This window comes from Cottoperca gobio, chromosome 6, assembly GCF_900634415.1.
Source record: "Cottoperca gobio chromosome 6, fCotGob3.1, whole genome shotgun sequence".
Classification (NCBI taxonomy): Eukaryota; Metazoa; Chordata; class Actinopteri; order Perciformes; family Bovichtidae; genus Cottoperca; species Cottoperca gobio.
The window spans coordinates 16,950,108-16,969,376 of record NC_041360.1 but is presented as its reverse complement, the minus strand read 5'-3'; the positions used below and the strand labels follow the sequence as shown (position 1 = coordinate 16,969,376).

Sequence of the window (19,269 nt, the reverse complement as noted above, 5' to 3'; positions counted from 1 at the left end):
ACCACTAACAAAAACACGCAACTCAGTGACATATCAAGAGCACAGAGTCTAAATATGGCCACCCTTCATTAAGTCTCATTTCCAAGAATAGGGCGCAGACAGAGCTCGTGTAGGTATGAATAATGGAAGCAGCCTCCTGGAGCTCATTTCCAGAGAGTGATCCTAATGCTAAAGTATGGCCTAATGATCACACAGATAAAGTGAGAGGCTGGCAGTCGTGATTAATGCCCTCAGGTCTGTTTCTAGAGTTACACAGCCTCCACAGCCAGATCTTCTGACGGCTCTGTTCACCGAGCACACAGCATCAGATGCACGCAGGTAATAAGATACACCTTGAATCAGGTGACATAGTTGATTACAAATATATAACAAGTCCATTCAGAACAAAATGTAGCATTGGAAAGCTTCCCTTCGCCTTTTTGCACTTATAGCTGCAGAGTTGATATATACTAATATGTTCTAAGGAAAGATTCATACTATAATATTTTCTTTTTCACATATGTAAAAAACAAAGTCCTATATACATACTCTAAATGCATGTTGAATGTTTACAATATATCAATTGATGTGCTCACATGAGTTTCATTTGTGTCTGTTTCTTTTGTCTGCATGATGTTGATGTTACTCCAGATGTCTTTGTTATGCCCACTAGATGGCACCATTGTGAAAGACAAACAAAATACTAAGCTACTTCTCTGACCAAAGTTTAAATCTTAAACAAAAAAACAATAAGATTACGTGTCACTAGTCAATGATCTCAAAGTCTCAACAGGGTGGATTATACATATTCACTTTCAGAGCCAATTCTGTCATAACAGCGATAATGTTTTGTAAAAAGTCAACATTTGGATTATGAGTGTGCCTGCATCAGTGTACCTATTAGTGTCAAAACACCATGACATGATTACAAGAGTCACCATGGCGCCTAACACTTCAGATTTACCTGCAGGTATTTCTGAGGAGAGGATGGATTATGGCAAACCACATCACATATTACAGTCTGTCCTCCTGACGCATCACTCAGGAACCGCCTCAAAACATCTGTATCTCCCTTGATGAAGGACATGGTTTTGTGTTACACATATGCAGCATATGATTTGGGACAGCACTCCTTATTTGTCCGTGTGAGCGACCCATCCATCACATCATCTCAGCCGTAGCTCTGCTGGAATCCTATGATCCCAGATCCCTGTCGCTGGTCGACCACAGAATTGATCCTCACATACCAGCTGTGACTCTGTTACATGAGACGCTTCTGGCCTAACTGTAACGGATGACTGGAAGCCATGTCATTTCACTCTCTATCAATGACAAAGCTACAAAGGACTCAGGTCGTATTTCAGTGAGACATGGCTGAAATATTTACAGTCACTCCATACAGACGAGTGACCTGAGCGCGCTTTAAATGTTTTCTCTCATCTCATCTTATGCCAGTAACTCGCTGATTGTTATTGAACAGAAACATATGACTATACAGTAGAATATTAGAGTCAGTGTATGCTCTAATAAGGACTTGAGATGTATAAAGTCAACAGTGTGACTGTTGACGGCTGTAAAAACACTTTTTTACTTTAGTAATACTGAAGTAAACAAAACATATACATTCAAAGGCCTTTAAAATGTTCCCCATACTGTAAGAATAATATTTATATAAGGAAGATGCAAGTACACGCCAAATGTAATTAAGAATGGAATGCTAGTTCAACAGACTTGTAGTAGTACTGGATAATGTGTGTTTCCTGCTGTCTGTGTGCATTTAATAATAATAATAATAATACATATTATTTATAGAGCGCTTTTCAAAGGTACTCAAAGACGCTTTACAGCAGGGGTGTCAAACATGCAGCCCGGGGGCCAAAACCGGCCAGCCAGAGGGTCCAATCCGGCCCGCGGGAGGACTTTGCAAAGTGTAAAAATTAGTTGTTTTGATCATAAAGTAAAATACTATATTGTTCCAGTTACCTGTGACAAAATGTGTTGTGCCTTTGTAGATACACTGTGATCTGTAAGTTGTAATGCACATGTGTAAATGATAAACTGAGGCATACTATTGTTGAAATTGCACCTTTAATAATAATAATATTAATTAATTAATAATTATTAATAATAATGTTTTGTAAAAAGATAAAATTTGAACATTTTCAGAATGTACTTTTTTTGCACTAAAACGAAGGGAAACATGTGCAGTCGTCAGTTATTTATAGGTTATTGTGCTGTGATGTTACTGGTCCGGCCCACTTGAGATCAAATTGTGCTGCATGTGGCCCCTGAACTAAAATGAGTTTGACACCCGTGCTTTACAGATACATATAACATTATAAATTACATTAAGAAAAACAGGACATCAACATTTAAAATACATAGAAGTAATTACACATTAAAAGCAGATCTGAAGAGGTGGGTTTTGATTTGAGATTTGAACATGGTGAGATCGGTACAGTCACGGTTCATACTTGCATTTTGAGTGTTCGCATGCTTTAATGTTAAAAAGTCAAAGTGAAACATTAACCTGATGAAGTTGACAGGTTTGTGTCTGCTTGGGCTTGGAGACTACACATTTTTAACAGGTTCTTACAAACTGGGGTGAAGAAGTGTGACAGACGTGTGTGGGTGTTTATCAGGCAGAGAGGGTCAAATTAATGGATGTTACTGGTTGCATTATATGAAATGTAAGATCCCGTAGTTCACCCACCTTTATGGAAGTGCAATACTAAATGCCTCATACTTTATTATGCAGTACTGGCTTGTGCTGAACATTACATTATGTAATTCTGTAATGGGATACAGAAGCACAAACAGGCTTACAGATTTCAGACAGACCCACTTGTTGATTACTTTCTTACCATCAGTCTGTAACTGGCCTACATTGTGTTGCTGCCAAAAATGTATTTAATTCAGGTCAAATTATCCCTCCAATCTCTTTCAGCCCAACTTGGGCCCAAACAACATTTGTCTTGTGAGACTAAATAATGGACCAGTGGCCAAAGGAAAAATCAATAGGAGTACATTATCACCATTAGTGCTCATTAATGTTCAGAGAATTAATGGGTTTATTGTCAAGGGCCAGTGCTATTCGTGTACCTTTTACGGTCTTATATTGGTTAGCAGGTTTGTACGGCGCATTCATGGTTGTGTTATGGGATGTGCTACAATATGTCCCTTTTCAAACTTCTATACCAATACATGGTCACACTCCCACCATTGCATTGAGATTGCAGTTAAAGAGACCATTTTATAATGTGATCGGCATAAAAGAAAAAAGGTTTAATGGCTTCTATCTGAGTTATATCCAAGAATCATGGGATGTTCTAAGTTTTACATTGTGATGGAGTCCTTGTTTTTTTTTACTTTATAGAAACTCACAATAAAAACCAATCATGTTCATTAATTTATTAAACACATTTTCAATTCACAATACACACAAGTGAACATAACAAGATGCATGTGTGTTAAAAACAGTGTATGCGCCTTTTAACGAGCATGATTACCTGTAACAGTGAAATTAAGACGTTTGGCTGATGTTTATTTATATTTACACCATAAATACATCAGAACCTAACAATTGCTTCAAAAAAATCCAACTTAAATTTATTTTATGTTTATAAAGTATCTACTGTCTTTATGTATGCATGCAATGAAATGCAATTATTGCACCATTAGACATGAGTAATTCACAGTAATTCAAAAAATCCTATATTAAATACAGTAAACAGATAACACTGTACAGGCAAATTATTCCGATGTGGCAAATGAAGAGGATAATGGTAAACAGTGTGTTTACACAGATATTGCTTAATGTTAAGCAGAACAACACGTAAACATTTGGTTATGAAGATCTGCTACCATCTGAATTATCTGTCAGTGCTTTGGACGATACACCTCTTGTTAATCCACACATGCAGCACGCACAATAAAAAGAAAATAATCTAAATCTGTCAATACTAAACAACAGCTGAGGGACTTTTAAGACTGCAGTTATAAGAGGAAGCTGCCTACATTCCTGTGGACATGCTAACATTGGTCTTTTAGTTCCTGTCAACAATGCCCGAAAACGGTAGCTTGAATTTAGAAATGGCAGATTGCTATCTAACACAAGTTTGCAAGTCATCAAGACTAGCAAAGTTTCCTTTATCGGTAAAACCCAAACAAACAATGTAAGATGACTTCTTATGACAGGTAACGGCTGCAAAGCATGCGTCAAAAAGCTGCAGATTATCGAGAACTAGAACAGCGTCGACCGGCCCACTTGTTGCTCTCAGGAAGTGCTGCTTCTTTTTCTGCTCCTCGGCCTCCTCTTCAGGACGTCTTCTTCTTGGTCACTTTCACAATCCCTCTGATACAATCAAAAGCATTTGAGTTGAGAAACAGCTGTGAAATAGTTTGTGGGTGACAGAAAGAATTGTTCTAGGAGCCAACGAAATGTAAGGATCATTTTATGTTCTTTTTAAAACAGGGTCCATGAATTACAAGCTGCAAAATACCAGCAAATACCAACATTATTACAGCAAATACATTCTGCAGAACACAACATCTGTTGCAACTATCACAGCTACTCTTAAATTAATCATTGGACATTAAAGGGAATACTGGTTTGCTTTCTTGCTGAGAGTCAGTTGACACGATTGATACCATTCTTATGCTTGTAAAGTACAGTAAATAAACTACCGCCAGCAGCCAGTTAGCTTAGCTTAGCACAAAAGGAAACGGGGAAACAGATAGCCTGGCTACTTACATCTACTTACAGCTCAAAAGATCACAAATTGAGACCTAATTTCTCGTTTGTTTAATCCATACAAAAACTGAAGTGTAAAAAGTATAAAAACTAAAAATGTGCATTTTTACAAAACTTGACGTTTTTTTACACCTCAGTTTTTGTACGGATTAAACAAGGCAGACATAACTTGTTAAATAGTGAGCTTCAAAGGTGCGGATTAGGGACATTTTGTTACCTATAGTCAGAGCAAGGCTAGCTGTTTCACCCTGTTTCCAGTCTTTATGCTAAGCTAAGCTAACGTGCTACTGGCTATAGCTTCACATATACCATGAGACATGAGAGTGGTATCAATCTTTTCATCTAACTCTCGGCAAGAATGCACATAAACAAAATTGCCAAAATGTCCAGACTAAGGCATTATTGTTAGCTTTAAAAACAGTGAATCCTCACCCCGTCCTGCTGAGGCAGTTTGTTGCCCTTCTTCATGATCCGTGTTAAGTGGTTGCACAGAGCAACAATTCTGAATGACAGCTGTTGAGCAGATTAAAGAAAAGACAAAGATTCCTGAAACAATAGAGAGCGACATTTTTGACTGCTGTAAGGAAATCATCTAACTGTGTACTTTACCTTCCACCTGCGTCTGGCGTACTGTCTCTTAAAGTTCTCCAAGTTGACCACTGACAACCGCTTCACCATGGCCTGTCTGGGATTCAGAGGCTGAGGAGACAAAATGAGGAATACAATAACAGAGGAAGTATCTTTCATGTGTTCAAATGTTCAAGCAAGTCAAAAACAGTATGCTTAGGTACTAGTCTAATGTTGACACTGATATATGAGGTACAACAGGAAATATAGTGAAATTTCAGATCACAAATCACAAGAATTTGTAATACTTAATAATTGATGAGAATTTATTTCAGTGTAGACAACAGTGAAAAGTGTCAGCGTGCCAAAAGCATGTATCTGTTGACACCCAATGGTTGACACTGATAAGGAGGTGAGACATTGTGAAACACATGTTGTTTTATCATCGACGTTGTTTTTCCTGTTGGCTCATGAAACATCTCAAAGAAAGAAAGAAAAAAAGTTTTTTTAAATATACATGTATAAATAAACTTCAACAATCAACATTTCGTAAAAGTGCACGTTGGATGTATGAAAAAGAAACACATAACTACACCTGTACCTTTACAAATGGATAGTTTTTGTGGGGGAAAAAAAAATATACAAATCAATATACAGGCTTAAAAATAGAATAGAATAAAAAAATAAATCAATAAAAAAACTTCTGATACATTCAATTGAAAAGAGTTGCTGTTTAATCCTGTGTCAAAACTGATATTCATCTTCATTATCATTAAATGTCAAAATAAAAAGCTACCAATAAATCAAACAAGAGCATAATGGTCTGTTAATATCACTTACATTTTAGAATTATATATTGTGCCATAATTATGCTACTTCAAAAGGAAGAGTTTGACATTTTGGTAAATATGCTTATTGGCTTCCTTGCCGAACGTTGATGACACCCTCATACATGTCAGTTTATTATTAAACTAAAGACAGAAGGCGGTGTTGTTGTCAGTCACTGCCGTTTTTGCACCGGAACCTGAAGTGTTGTTATCACAATCTGCCATCTTCACACTTTGTTTTTGTGCGTCTTAGACAAACAAGATGTTACTGTGAGCTTTAGAGCTGCTGGTATGCATATTTCCTTAAATTCTTAAATGTATGCTCCTACTCTTACTGTTACTTTAAGTTCCCACAAGAAAATAACAATTTTAAATAAAGAAAATGTAAATTACACAGATATACATTCAGAGGTTTGTGCTGCTAAAAAAGTGTGTTGAATCCGAACAGCCTTATTTTCAAAAGATCTTTAAGGTCAATAAAAGGAAGTTTTCATTTGGGTTTGTTAGCCAGACTCTGTGAGGGGCTGTTTGGCCTCGGGGCACAGCTCCCTCCTGCAGGACTGATGCAGCAGCTCCTTCAGCGCCTGCTTCACATTCGTATTCAGACTGCTGCTGTGGATGCTGCCGCTGGCTCCTTCCGGATGCAGAGAGCTCATCACCTCCTGCATCCACTGCAGCTCAGAGTTCAGCTCCTGCCTCAGACCGTCCAGCTGATGCTGCCTCTGGCTGTACTTGCCACTGATGCTCTCCAGACTGGCATCTATAGACTTCATGTCCTCCTGCAGCAGCCTCCTCGTGGCCTCCACTTTACGGAACTCGTAGCGGACCTGGGACAGCTGCTTCCTCGCGGTCTCACTCTCCTCCTTGTACCAAGCCTCCTTGTCGTTGTAGATGGAGAGCAGTGCTTCTACATCACCCTGCAGAGTGTGGCGGGCTCCTGCCACCTCGGACAGCCCCGTCTCCATCAGACTGACGTCTTCCACCACATGGGCAAAACGCTCAAAGTTGGCATACGTGTTGTTCTGGGGCATGCTGAAATGGGACTGAATGGTGTACTCCTTTAGACGCGTCGTCTTTAGCTGCTCCACTTTCTTCTCATCCTCCGGGCCTGTGCTATCCTCTTCCATGTAGTCAAAGGACTTCAGACAGAAGGGTGAAGGGGGGAGACTGAGTGAGAGGCTGTCTCATTGTTGCATCTTAAAAAACACACAGCGGTGAATGTCCCAGCAGACATGGCACTGCAGGATTAGTGTGTGACCCTACAGCGAAAGCCATGGCAGGTAAGAGTGCCACAAAAAAACACAACAGACATTTCTGTTCAGGGTGTTATGTTTCCTGGCTTCATGCTTGTATCCAAACAGGATGAAGACGCCACAGCAAAACACCATTCACATGCATCTCAGCAGCTAATGTTGGAGTAGACGTCTTCAACATTACAGGTTGTTAAATGTCCATGCCGTTAAAAACCACAATTAGTAATATCTCGCTTCAGTTCGAGAACTTACATTTCTGGACAAAATATCAGACCGCAAAAGACAGCTGAGAGCGAAGTGTGTGGAGATGTGAAGGGCAGTGGTAGGAAAGTACTTTACTCAAGTACTGTAGTTAAGTACAATTTTGAGATACTTGTACTTTACTTGAGTATTTCCATTTTCTGCTACTTTATACTTTTACTCCACTATATTTCAGATATATTTGATGACTTTAGTTACTTTGCAGATTCAGATAAATAAAACAAAATATAATCAACAAAGAAAAGTAAGATGTACTATTATAGATTAAGATAAAACTTTAAATAAAACACATTAATGCATTAATAATTATAATCCAATAATAAAATAATATATATTTTTCTGAAATGTGTACTTATGGCACTGTAAGTACATGTTATTACTAATACATTCTAGACTATGGATAGATTTGAGTACTAAAAAACATCCTCAGAGAGTGGGTGTGGTGCAGTGATAGAAACAATATACAGTAACTGTGATAAAGTATGTTTTCAACAAGACAGATCACATATAAAGTCAGTGGGTGTTAACGTTTTAAGCATGAAGTCTCTTTTTGGCACATTTACAAGATGGATTGTCCTCTCGGTTAACAAACAAACCTGTTACCCGTATGTTACCTTTGACACCAACTGTTAAATGTTGTTTTCACATGTAGCAGGATGTGGGGCAGAGAGCAGCTATTGAGAGAACAAAAACATGCTATAACAAATCAAGCTCCTACCTTAATCCAGTGATGGTTGAGGGCGTCTTGTATGGTCATCCGTTTTCTAAAATGATGAGAGAAAGAAATGTTCAACTTTCACAGGATGCAGTTTCCTGGGAGGTGCACTTAAATGAAAACACATGTTAAGCAAGAAGAACTAGATCACACTGGACATAAAGTCATTTGAATTGTGATTAGTTTGCCGTATAAATAATGTTTATTTAGCTTATTTTATTTAGTGTATTACATTGTGTACCAAAACAAATGTTCCTAAATCCTTGCTCTAGATTTCTGTGGCCTTTCATTCGTTTGGATCAGGTTTGCACATTACGTGCGCTTAGGATTTATTGCAGTGAAACCTCTAAAACTGGGCTTTGTATTGGAATTGTCAGATTTGACCTTTGGCCTTCAGCTGTTTGTCAGTTCTTTTACCTCGTGTCCTTCTCCAGGAGCTGACTGATGAAGCACTTGGCCAGCTCGCTTGTATTGCTGAAAAGCTCTTCGTCAAACTCGTAGTCCATGGCAGAGATGTTTCCCAGCGTTTCCTGCTTCGTGTCTCCGAGGAAAGGTGATGCGCCGCTCAAACTGAAACAACATCCATACACTCACTTAGACCGTCCATTGAGATGTCCTATTTATAATCACAAATCATTCCAACTTACAGTATATATGTGATAACTCCAATGCTCCTGTAAAAAAACAGAAAACAGCGCAGGTTTAATGCAAAGTTATGCACTACAGCGTTTTGTATGCACTGCAGCAGTCCGAGGTAATTAAAAGCTCCTACCACATGTCTGCCTCCAATCCCAGTGGCTCATAGTTGACAATCTCCGGAGCTGAAAATAGACAGCGCACACTCCTGCATCACAAACAGCGGCAGCCAAACACCAAGCCTCCTCTTAAAATATCCTTTGTTGCAAACAGATCTCATATAAAAACACTTACCAACAAATTCAGGGGTTCCAAAAATGTTTTTGAAATCTGCCCCAGCTTCTATTTTGTGTGCCAGTCCAAAGTCTATGATTTTGATGCGGGGTAGAGAAACATTCCTGTCCAGCAGCATTATGTTTTCAGGCTGAAGTGCAAAAAGAACAACAATACTACTAAGACCAAGATGTGGCGATTCAATAAACAACACAGAGTGAAACAAGTTACCTGGTTAAAGTCGCCTTTTGTGTAAGCATTAAAGAAAAAACATTGCAATGGTTAAAGTCTTACTTGTTAGTGTGAAATATACAAATATTAAACAACATCTTGGGAAATGTGCTTAATCACTTTCTTGCAGAGAGTTTGCAAAGTGGAGAATGATACCTCTCTCTAGTTTGTACACTAAATAGGAAACTTTGTCTTGCAGCTGGCTTGACTGTCCAAAAGTAAGAACATCTTTAGCACCTCTAAGGCTAAGCTAAGCTCACTAATTAACATGTTATGTTGATGTGACATGATGTTTATTCAATTCTTTAAAAGCAATAGTGTAAAAAAAATTGCATTTTTGGGTGTTATGTGCAGGACTATTCATTAGTCGGGAAGTTACAGGAGAAATAGCCAGGCACATGAGTCCCTGTGAAACAGCAATGTGCCACTTTTTGTCTGAATTAAAGAAACAAGACACAACTTGCAACTGGATTGCTCTGGATTTCTCAAAATCAATATAAAAGTCACAAGCTCTGTAACATCCGCACTGACAGGACTGTTTGAACATTTTCCTAAAATTGACTATTAAGCTGATTTCACAGAAAATGCTAAGCATAAAAGAGTGCACAGATCTGTCATTGTGAACTAAAGGTCACAGCCTCAGGCAGGTTTGAATCGAGCCCTTCACTGAATGTTCTTTTTCCTTAATTGCCAGAGGAAAATAATTAAGAGTGAAGTGGAGCTGCAGCTGCTGAACAACAGGACAGTGACTATCAGCAGCGCGGGCGACAGCCCTCTCTGAAAGTGAGCAGATAACCCTGTAGTGTCGTTATCTGAGAGTCTGGATTTCAGCCACAGAGAACAGGAAGGATGTGTGATTCGAGACTCTCCTGGCACGTAGCTGCATTAAACACCTGCTATATTTGACATTAAGTCCTGCTAGTTCAGTAGCAGTGGAGGTAAAGAATATCATCTTCATCACAAGACAAATATAGATTTACATACAATGCACAGATGGAGCACGTTGTACCTTCAGATCAAAATGCACAATCCTCTTGGAGTGGAGGTACTGGACTCCATCTAGGATCTGTTTCATAAACCGAGTGGCCTCCTCTTCACTGAGAGACTCCTTCTGAGCCAAGAAATCGAACAGCTCTCCTCCAGACACCCTGTGACACAAACACACACACACACGCACGCGCACACACACACATATACACACACACACACACACACACGCACACACACACACACTCAGAGACTCATCCTGTGGGCTCAGATAATCTGGAGCAAGGGCTCTCTTGAGATCTGAAGTGAGTTCTTAGGATTTGCATGCGCTGGTTCAAGATGCCTTAGATATGCTTGTTTGTGGTAACAATTTGCCGTAGTTATGAATGACTGTAGTTGTCAAAACTTTCATAATAAAATATTGAAAAGGTACAAAGCGGCCTTTGGCTAGCTGGCAGCCAAAAAACATGATGTTCTTTTTATTAACACCCTAATAGACTGAGGGACACACAGTATCTCATCATTCATCAAACAGGATGAGTCAGTCAGTTCCCCCCATGCTTTGGTTGGACTGAGCTTTATTTTAGTCCTAATTGTGCTCTCCATGTTCCCGGGCACTCACTGGACCAAACGGGAACCTCTGAGGCCTCTTTTCAACACAGGCCACTCTGTGAGAGACATTCGGTTCTTACTGGGATACGTGATCCTGGCAAAATGTTTCCAGTAAACACAGATTCAACAAGCAATTTATGTACACAGAAATACACTCAAAGACAAGAATAATTATGTGGAGATGTTTGGATGTTTTAGTTAAAAATGGCAAGTGTGAACAAACTCTATTCTTTTAGCTGTGCGATACAGTGACGCATTGTTGACTCACAGTTCGAGGATGAGCACCACATCTGTGCGGTTCTCGTAAACATCATGTAGGGATACGATGTTGTTGTGCTGGAGCTGCTGCAGGATGTCCACTTCCCTCTCGATCTCCTCTTTTTTAACGCCACGTCTGCTGGCACGACTCTGGCGCTTCTTGATGAACTTGGCTGCATATTGGACGCCCGTGCTCTTCTCTATGCAACGTTTGACAATCGCAAACTGCCCACTGCAGACACAAAAGAAGAACAAAGACACTGACATTACTTAATGGTAATTTAAGAGAGAGAACTATTTCTAATAAGATTCTTAACAATTAACAACAGGATATAGCTCTGTGTGAAGACAGACGTCAGGGAGGAAGCCCCGTGTCAAAACCTGCTGAAATATTAGGGGATAGTTCATCACTTCCTGTTTCCCGGCCAGACAGAGAACAATCAGACAGGCCTGCACTGTGGACAGAGTTGCTGTGATCCCACTTCAGCAACCTTCCTGCCAAATTTCTAGCCATTCTCGACAATTAGACCCAGAATATTTCACAACAGAGGTGTGGTTTAGAGACCATCTCTCAGTGGATGATTGTTTAACACTGTGCTCTTGTACTGCATGAGACAGCATGTGGACATGGGATTATGGCAACTAGTTAATAATAATAATAATAATAATAATAATAATAATAATAATAATAATAATAATAATAATAATAATAATAATAATAATAGTAATCTTTATTTGTATAACACCTTCATACAAGAATTGCAGCTCAAAGTGCTTCACAGCAAAAACATAATAATTAGTACAAAATTAGACAGAATAAGAGCATTTACAGTACAATAACACAGTGTTGATGTAAATGAGTGTTAAATAGCATTAAAATAGTATAAAATAGCAGAATTAAAATATTGTAAAATAGCAGAATTAAAATAGTATAAAATAACATTGGAAATCATGCCTAGTTTCTCTATCTGTGCCGTACTTAACGACCCTCCTGCCGGGAAACCACCATCACACCATTCTTGTAAATGTTTTAAACTGTCAGAGTCATATTTTGAATCAACAATGGGCCCCTTAATGAGTTTACATCCTATATACTAACAACATTTTATCTTAAAGTCAGGGGTGGTGACTGCAGTAAACTTGTTATACTTTATCGTAACTCTCCCCGGACATAACTACACAGTCAGTTCACTCATAATTGACCCACTGACAGACTGAATGAGAAGTCTCAAAACATCTTCCAGCACTGTCGCCCAGTTAAATATATGTGTTGACTCTCCATGGCTTTGTTATGAGACCAGCTGTAATCTTAGCCTGCTGCCACTCCTGCTGCTGTGGACTGACCTGCCTACTCTATACATTCAGACTCTGAAAACAAGCCTCTCAGTCACTGATCCCTCAGTAACAGGCCACAGAAAAACATGAGGGCGTGTGTGGTGGCAGAGCTGGCAAAAGAGTGTCTGAGTGCGGATGATGAGACAGAAGAGGAACCTTCAGTCAAGTATGCATACAGAGCAGTGGCTAGTGATTGGAGAACACATAATAAAGCCTGTAGACACAAGAATTTACTGTAAAACTTTGGAAATGTATTGAATGCAACATATATGTGTTTTTAGACACTGAAATAACACACAGAGAGAGGACACAGATAATTACTGGCAGGCATATGTTTTGGACATAACTGTCTCCACAGAGATTCCGGGGTGGCTGTGAGAGGCTGTCCAGTCTGTGTCCACTATCATCATGGTGTCTAGTGGGCTAAGAATAGGCTAATTCTCCACCTGCTACATCTCTGCTGCTGCTGCTGCTGCTGCTGGGGAGAAGGAAAAAGCTTCCTGGAGCTGGAGCTGCTGGATGAAGGCTGCACAAAAACATATTTATACTAGGGCTGTAGCGAAGAGTCAGAAGCTTCTTGCCTGATGTTCAAATTCTAAATGAACATTCAATTCTTTGTTTATCATTTATTTATTATTCTTTATTATTTTTCTATTCATTCTGTTGAATTCAGGTATTTTTGCAAGTGGTGGACTTTTCCAAAGACTTCAGAGCATTGTAAAGTCCAAAAGTCAAAATGTATTGAAAAAAGATGGCTGGATTCATTTCTATAATACACCACATGTAATCACATGTATAAAAAAAAAAAAAAAGTTATGGTGACATCATAAAATATGATGACAGACATTCAAAGCTTCATTTGAAAACCAGCTTCTAATGTAAAAAAGAAAATGCTGTTACAGCCCTAATGGATACACGTTGTGCTCATGTCGCACTCATTCCACACAGAAACAGCTTCGGCTCGTCTATAAACAAATATGTGGATTAAATACAAAACTAACTTTCCTTAACCGCATTAGTCTGACTGTTGAGCTAGTTTGCTCTTGTTGAGGCGCACCCTTTTCTGTGCAGTTCTACAATCACATCTGGGAGCTGCTCCACTGAAGAGGGACAAAATGTTTAGTAGAACGTCCAATATTATGCAATCGATTACAGCAACTCAAATGTCTAAATCAACATTTGTTCAACTACAAAAACTACATTGTACATTGTACATTGCGGGTGCATCATAACAATGATGTCACATACTTGCTACAAAGGAAAAATAAAAACAGGGCAGGTGGGGTGCTAAAGCAGAGGAGCAGCGTGGCATCTGAAATGCTCACTCTATCTGTTCTATTCAGAGGACATTTCCACCGCTGAGACATCCCTGATAGGCTGACCCTGTTTGAGATGACTATGATAATGTGTGAACTGAGGAGGAGGGTAACTCGCTCAAGGAATTCCACTTGCACAAACAAACATCAAGCACACTGAGGGGAGGGACCGTCACATGGCCGGGGCTGCAACAGTGTCCTTGATTTTACGAGAATGACCACTCGCGGGGTTTGTTGTAGCCCAAATGCGAGAATGTAAACAACACAACTGTCAGTGCAAGGGCTTTACTTAAGTGTTTTTACGAGGTGCAGAGTAACATCGGTGAGAACGGTGATGCTGGGTGTGGTATTCCACAACGGGCCAAGCGTGCCAGGCTGTCTTAGCTCTAAGCCGGCCGGTGGGGCTGAAAGTACCTTCTCCCCGCAGAGTTTCCACTTCCAACAGCTGAAGGTCATTATCCACAGCCAAGGTTGGAGGAATGCTTGGACAAGTGGCGCCGGCCCAATATTTAAACACATTTCTCAACTGAACCTCTGGGGCGGCGTGACAAAGACGGCCAGATTCATAACTGACCAAGCCCTGTCCCTAACCACCATCTGTGATCTCGAAAGTGAATGAGAAGCAGCTCAAACTTCAAAAATATGACTCATCATTGCAGAAAATACAGTTTCTGTTGTATTATCTGGTGTTAAAAACCCTTTATCTGCTATTATCATGAAATATCTCCACATTTAATCTACATAAAGTGTTCAGGATACTCTAGATTCCCACTTGTTTTGAAGTGGTCCCATGTCCACAATGCATCTGGCTGTATGAGCGGGTCTGTATGAGTGTCTGCTTACAGTAATGAGGTGACCTCTGTCAAAACGGGAATTCTGGGAATGTCGAAGAGGTCAAGGTGAAGTTCCCTTCGTCAGGGCTGCACTGAATAAACACATTTTTCACCCACTCAACAGCAGGAATGTTTGTTCCTCAGAGCTGACTACACGCATTCTTGTCTCGCTCCTTGCATGCATGCCTACCGTTCGCACTATAGATCCATCATGGACAGTAAATCCCTTTGGAGAAACTCTAGTACTTGATGATACTTGAAAAAACTTGATGATTTCATCAGCAGCACCTGTCTGCCCCGCGACTGTCAGCTCTTTTAACTTCAACACATCTAGTCTGTGGCCTCAAGTGTGCATCGCTGCCCTCCCTGCATCCTCTCAAGCTTCTAAAAACGAACTTCTGCAAACTGAAAACATTTCTCTTATTCATTTCCTTTTGCACGAATTTGGCTACTATTTCTAGAAATTACAAATACCACAGATCCCACTGCCAGATTGTGAAACATTCTGCATAACAAGTGTGGTGTGATGTGACCTTTTCAGTGTTCCTAGATTTGCTTGGAACTAGACATTTGAGTAATCCAATAACAAGAAAGTACAGTCAGCAGCTCTGTGAGGCTGTACTCAGGGACAGTGGTGCTTTCAGCTGAATGCTAACTCTAGAATGCTAACATGCTCACAATGACAAAACATGTTGATGTTTCGCAGTTAGGTCTATAATTGTTTTCTATGCTCACCATCTTAGTTTAGCATGTTAGCATGATGCCATTTGCTAGTTAGCACTCAACGCAAAGTTCAGTTTGCTGGCGCATATGAAGATTAGCATATACAACGTATATGAACGTATACAGAGCCTATTGATAGCGTATCACATACTTATACAAAACGTATCAGAGCGAATGGCCAACGTATTCGACGAATGCCCAACAGATGCATAACGCATTCCTAGCGTATTCCTTCGCCGTATGGCGGAAACGTATGCCGGCGTATACGAAATATTGGCAATATGCTGGTGTACGTTGTTGAACGATGAGGCCGTGAAAGGTTTTTGAGCATGTTCAAAAACTTTTCACAGGAATATTGTTAGTTTTAAGTCAGTTAACTCTAGGGAATAGTGTCAACATTTTTCAGTCTGGACCAAAGTAGTGGAGCGACTGACAGACCGACATTGCTAGAGCAATGTCACTAGCGGGACTAAAAACACAGAACAGAAACTCTATTATGATGAAGTGCACTTCACAGGTTCTAAAACGAGGAGGAAGTTTACAAGCCTTTTATTTCTGTTCAGGCATGCAAAGACAATGGCACTTCCTATCCAATGGCGCATCCTGTGAATTTTTGCAATTGCTTGATGATGACTAACAAAGATGATGTTTTTTCTTTAAAGGCCGCCACAGTGTCAGCATCTAGAAAAGGTGGTAGTGAAGGTATAACAGTTCACGGTTTTGTTATGACCAAACATGGACAACAATGAACCTGTTGTTGACAGGTAGAGTCCACATAGTCCACCAGTTGCCTCGACGGCCACTTGCGTAACAGCTCACCACAGTCTCAGCAGTAGCGTGGGAGGGCCGGTGGCAGCTGTGGGCTCACGCTGTGACACTTCCTATTGTATGTCATCATTAGTGTCATTACTCAGATGGTAAGACAAGTCAGGAAATGCCTCACATCTCAAGTCTAAGGTTGTTTTACAGATTGGTTTACCAAAACTCACGTCAGTAATGGAAAGAAACATTGAGTACAACTGCGTGGGCCTCTGTGACATTAAAATCTGTCAATAGGGGTGCAGGGTGATGAATTGACTTTCCTGTAGCGAATGGCTTAACAGTTCCATAGGGTACAGAACATCTTAAATCTTCCACACAGATCAGTTTTTGGCCCCCCTCATCAAATTTCCCCACCCTCTCAAGAGGACGATTGAGTAACAGATCAATTGTGGAGTGTAGGCGTGAGGTCTGAGCCCATGAGGCTCTGACGTACTGTGGGCGGGGTGAGCTGCATCATCCAAAACTCACGACAAAGATGTCACAACAAGACAGAAGAACGGCAGGCAAAGAAATCCAGCTGCTGAATTGGTGATAGAAATTCTCAGACACGTTCTGTGACTTGTGTGTGAGTTTCAGTTACAGGCATATGTGGCTTTTAACCACATTAGCTGTCTGTTCCCCACAACAGTAGTGCTGAACGTGTACAGAGCTCAGCTCACAGCGCAGTTTCCTTATCAAGCGACTTGTTTCCAGCTCAACCACAATTGTATATTGTATTGTCAGTCTTTAACCTACACATTTCTCCTCTCCATTTACCGGTATTGCTCTCCAATAACACTCTTTATCGACCCTTTACCAACGCTTGAGAAAGGACTTTTGATTTTATTAAATGGTTTATTGGTTGTAATGTTAGGAAATCATTCAGTAATCTTTTATAGATGAAAAGGTTGTGGCCAGTATGACAGCTCTCTCATGAATCAGGAGGGCACCTACAATGTTGGAAAATAATCTGTAATTATAAATTGTGATTAATAAAGACTAAAGACAAACACAATGATATATTAAGTTTATAAATCTTAATAAATGGTTAATAAATGCATCTAGGTCCATATGTTCTGCAGATCTTTCCCACAAAGTAAGAAAGTTGTTCTTATTAATGGCTTGTGACTGATCCACAAAGCATCATTACATGATTTATTATCATTAATAAAGTGTTAGTTGCCATTTCTAAAGGGTAGCTTAATTAAAAATGTCAAACATTATCATTTAAGCGAATCGCCTGTTTATTCCCATAATATTAAATATTTTCATTGAAATATTTTGCGAGGCAGATATATGAGAAATCTGTTCTCAATGTGAAACACAATGAAAGTGTGAATGCTGAGCACAAAACTCTTCTTCTACAGGGATATAAATGTAGCTGGAGACCCCATTTCAACAGCAGGTCTTGGTTTTCCCTGTGGCACTATATGACCTGCCAACATCGGGACATAGTGTATATTCAGACTGGTAGTGAAAGGTTAGAGGTCAGACACTTTCCTTTCACACCCTCTCTGTCTGGTTACGAGTGGTACACATGCCAAAGCTGTCTCTTCCATGTAGAGTGGACTTGTAGCTTCCTCAACCAACACTGCACTCTGCAAACTTCCTTTAATCAATTTCCCCATGGGACACAGTTTCCTCGATGTCTCGCTCGTATAACACTCCTCCTCAACATTCAACTTCAACACATTGATCTCCGACCTTTTATCGGCAGTAATTCAAATGTGACTCCCTTTCCTGGTTCGAACATATCGTGCCCAGACATAGCTTGTTTTCTTAGAGTGTTTACTTTTGAAACTGTATCTCGCAGTAAACTTCAACCTACTTCAACCTACTCCCCATTTCATGCTTAAACAAGCCAGCTGTTTGCATACCTAAGTACACACATGAGGATCACTGCTATGGTCAAAACAGAGGCATGCAGTGGAGAGCTGAATCACACTCTGACTCACACAGCATGAGGAGGATCATTTTCTACAGTACAGCTTTGAAAAATACTAACCTTCCTAGTTCTTCTCCAATTTCATAGAAATCATCCACATTCTGTTGCTTGAATACCGCCATACCACGTGTCTTCATTGATGTAGTTTATCTCCTAGATGTGCACCACTTGATGAGCCCGTCTATCCAGCCGTTTTCTTCTCTTACTCCACAAGTCCAACCCTGCAGAGAGAAAAAGGAGTTCCTGTTGATTTCTGCCTGGAGAGATGAAAATATTAACATGTTGGAATAACATGCTGCAGCTTGCTGTGTAGCATTCCATGACAGAGTTGTACATACTTTCACTGCCTGTTGAGAAAGTCTAAACACCAGCAAGGGAAAGGAAATACAAAAATCTGTCTTTCGCTTCTCTAAATACTGATTATTGGCTTTAAAAATTTAACAAGCACAACTTATACATCTGTGCCAAGCTGGGCAGTATAACAGTTAGTTATTATGATTATAACAGGATTACAAATTAGAAGAAAAGAGCATTTTGGGTAATTAGGGCAGGGTATGTGAAATTTGCTCCTGTTGTGAAACCTTTCGTCTTGCAAAAAAAAAAGAACTATAACTTGAGTAACTATTAAGAATAACACATTTACTGCAAGGAATTAAGAGTTTAAATACAGAATAGTAGTTCATTGTACACTATAAGAGTGAGCACTTATGTACATACACAAACAAACGTGAAGACAACAAACTAAAATACCACTTCCTGATCTGATAAGTTTCATGTCACACTTAAAGTGTCTCTACAAACTGACCTTATGTCGTATCTTCTGTCAGAAGCAGAGCTGATGATAAACTTGGATCGGTTCCCTACAGCCGGTCTGCTCTCCTCATGGCTGCAGTTCAGGCACAAAACTGCTCCTCTGTTGTTTTCTGTCACTTATGGCAGAACCATCTGGCTTTTGTGTCTGCAG

General features: G+C 39.9%; 1 protein-coding gene across 3 annotated transcripts; it reads right to left on the bottom strand.

Annotated features, from left to right (window-relative positions):
* Positions 1–3,375: 3,375 nt before the first annotated feature.
* On the bottom strand, positions 3,376–19,267 carry dapk2b (death-associated protein kinase 2b). 3 transcript variants are annotated; one of them, XM_029433532.1, is made up of 12 exons: positions 19,111–19,267; positions 18,366–18,526; positions 11,363–11,584; positions 10,505–10,643; positions 9,286–9,415; positions 9,128–9,176; positions 9,003–9,029; positions 8,773–8,925; positions 8,359–8,404; positions 5,342–5,431; positions 5,165–5,245; positions 3,376–4,333 (listed from the first exon to the last, which is right to left on the bottom strand). In XM_029433532.1, exons 2-12 carry the CDS (start codon positions 18,440–18,442, stop codon positions 4,256–4,258), a joined length of 1,092 nt encoding a protein of 363 aa, XP_029289392.1. In that variant the 5' UTR covers positions 18,443–18,526; positions 19,111–19,267; the 3' UTR covers positions 3,376–4,255. The 3 variants fall into 3 exon arrangements, with proteins under 3 accessions (XP_029289392.1, XP_029289390.1, XP_029289391.1); XM_029433530.1 differs by lacking the exon at positions 3,376–4,333 and having other exon boundaries at positions 5,187–5,245; positions 5,342–7,265; XM_029433531.1 differs by lacking the exon at positions 3,376–4,333 and having other exon boundaries at positions 5,187–5,245; positions 5,342–7,265; positions 18,366–18,562; positions 19,111–19,239.
* Between the last annotated feature and the right edge of the window lie 2 nt (positions 19,268–19,269).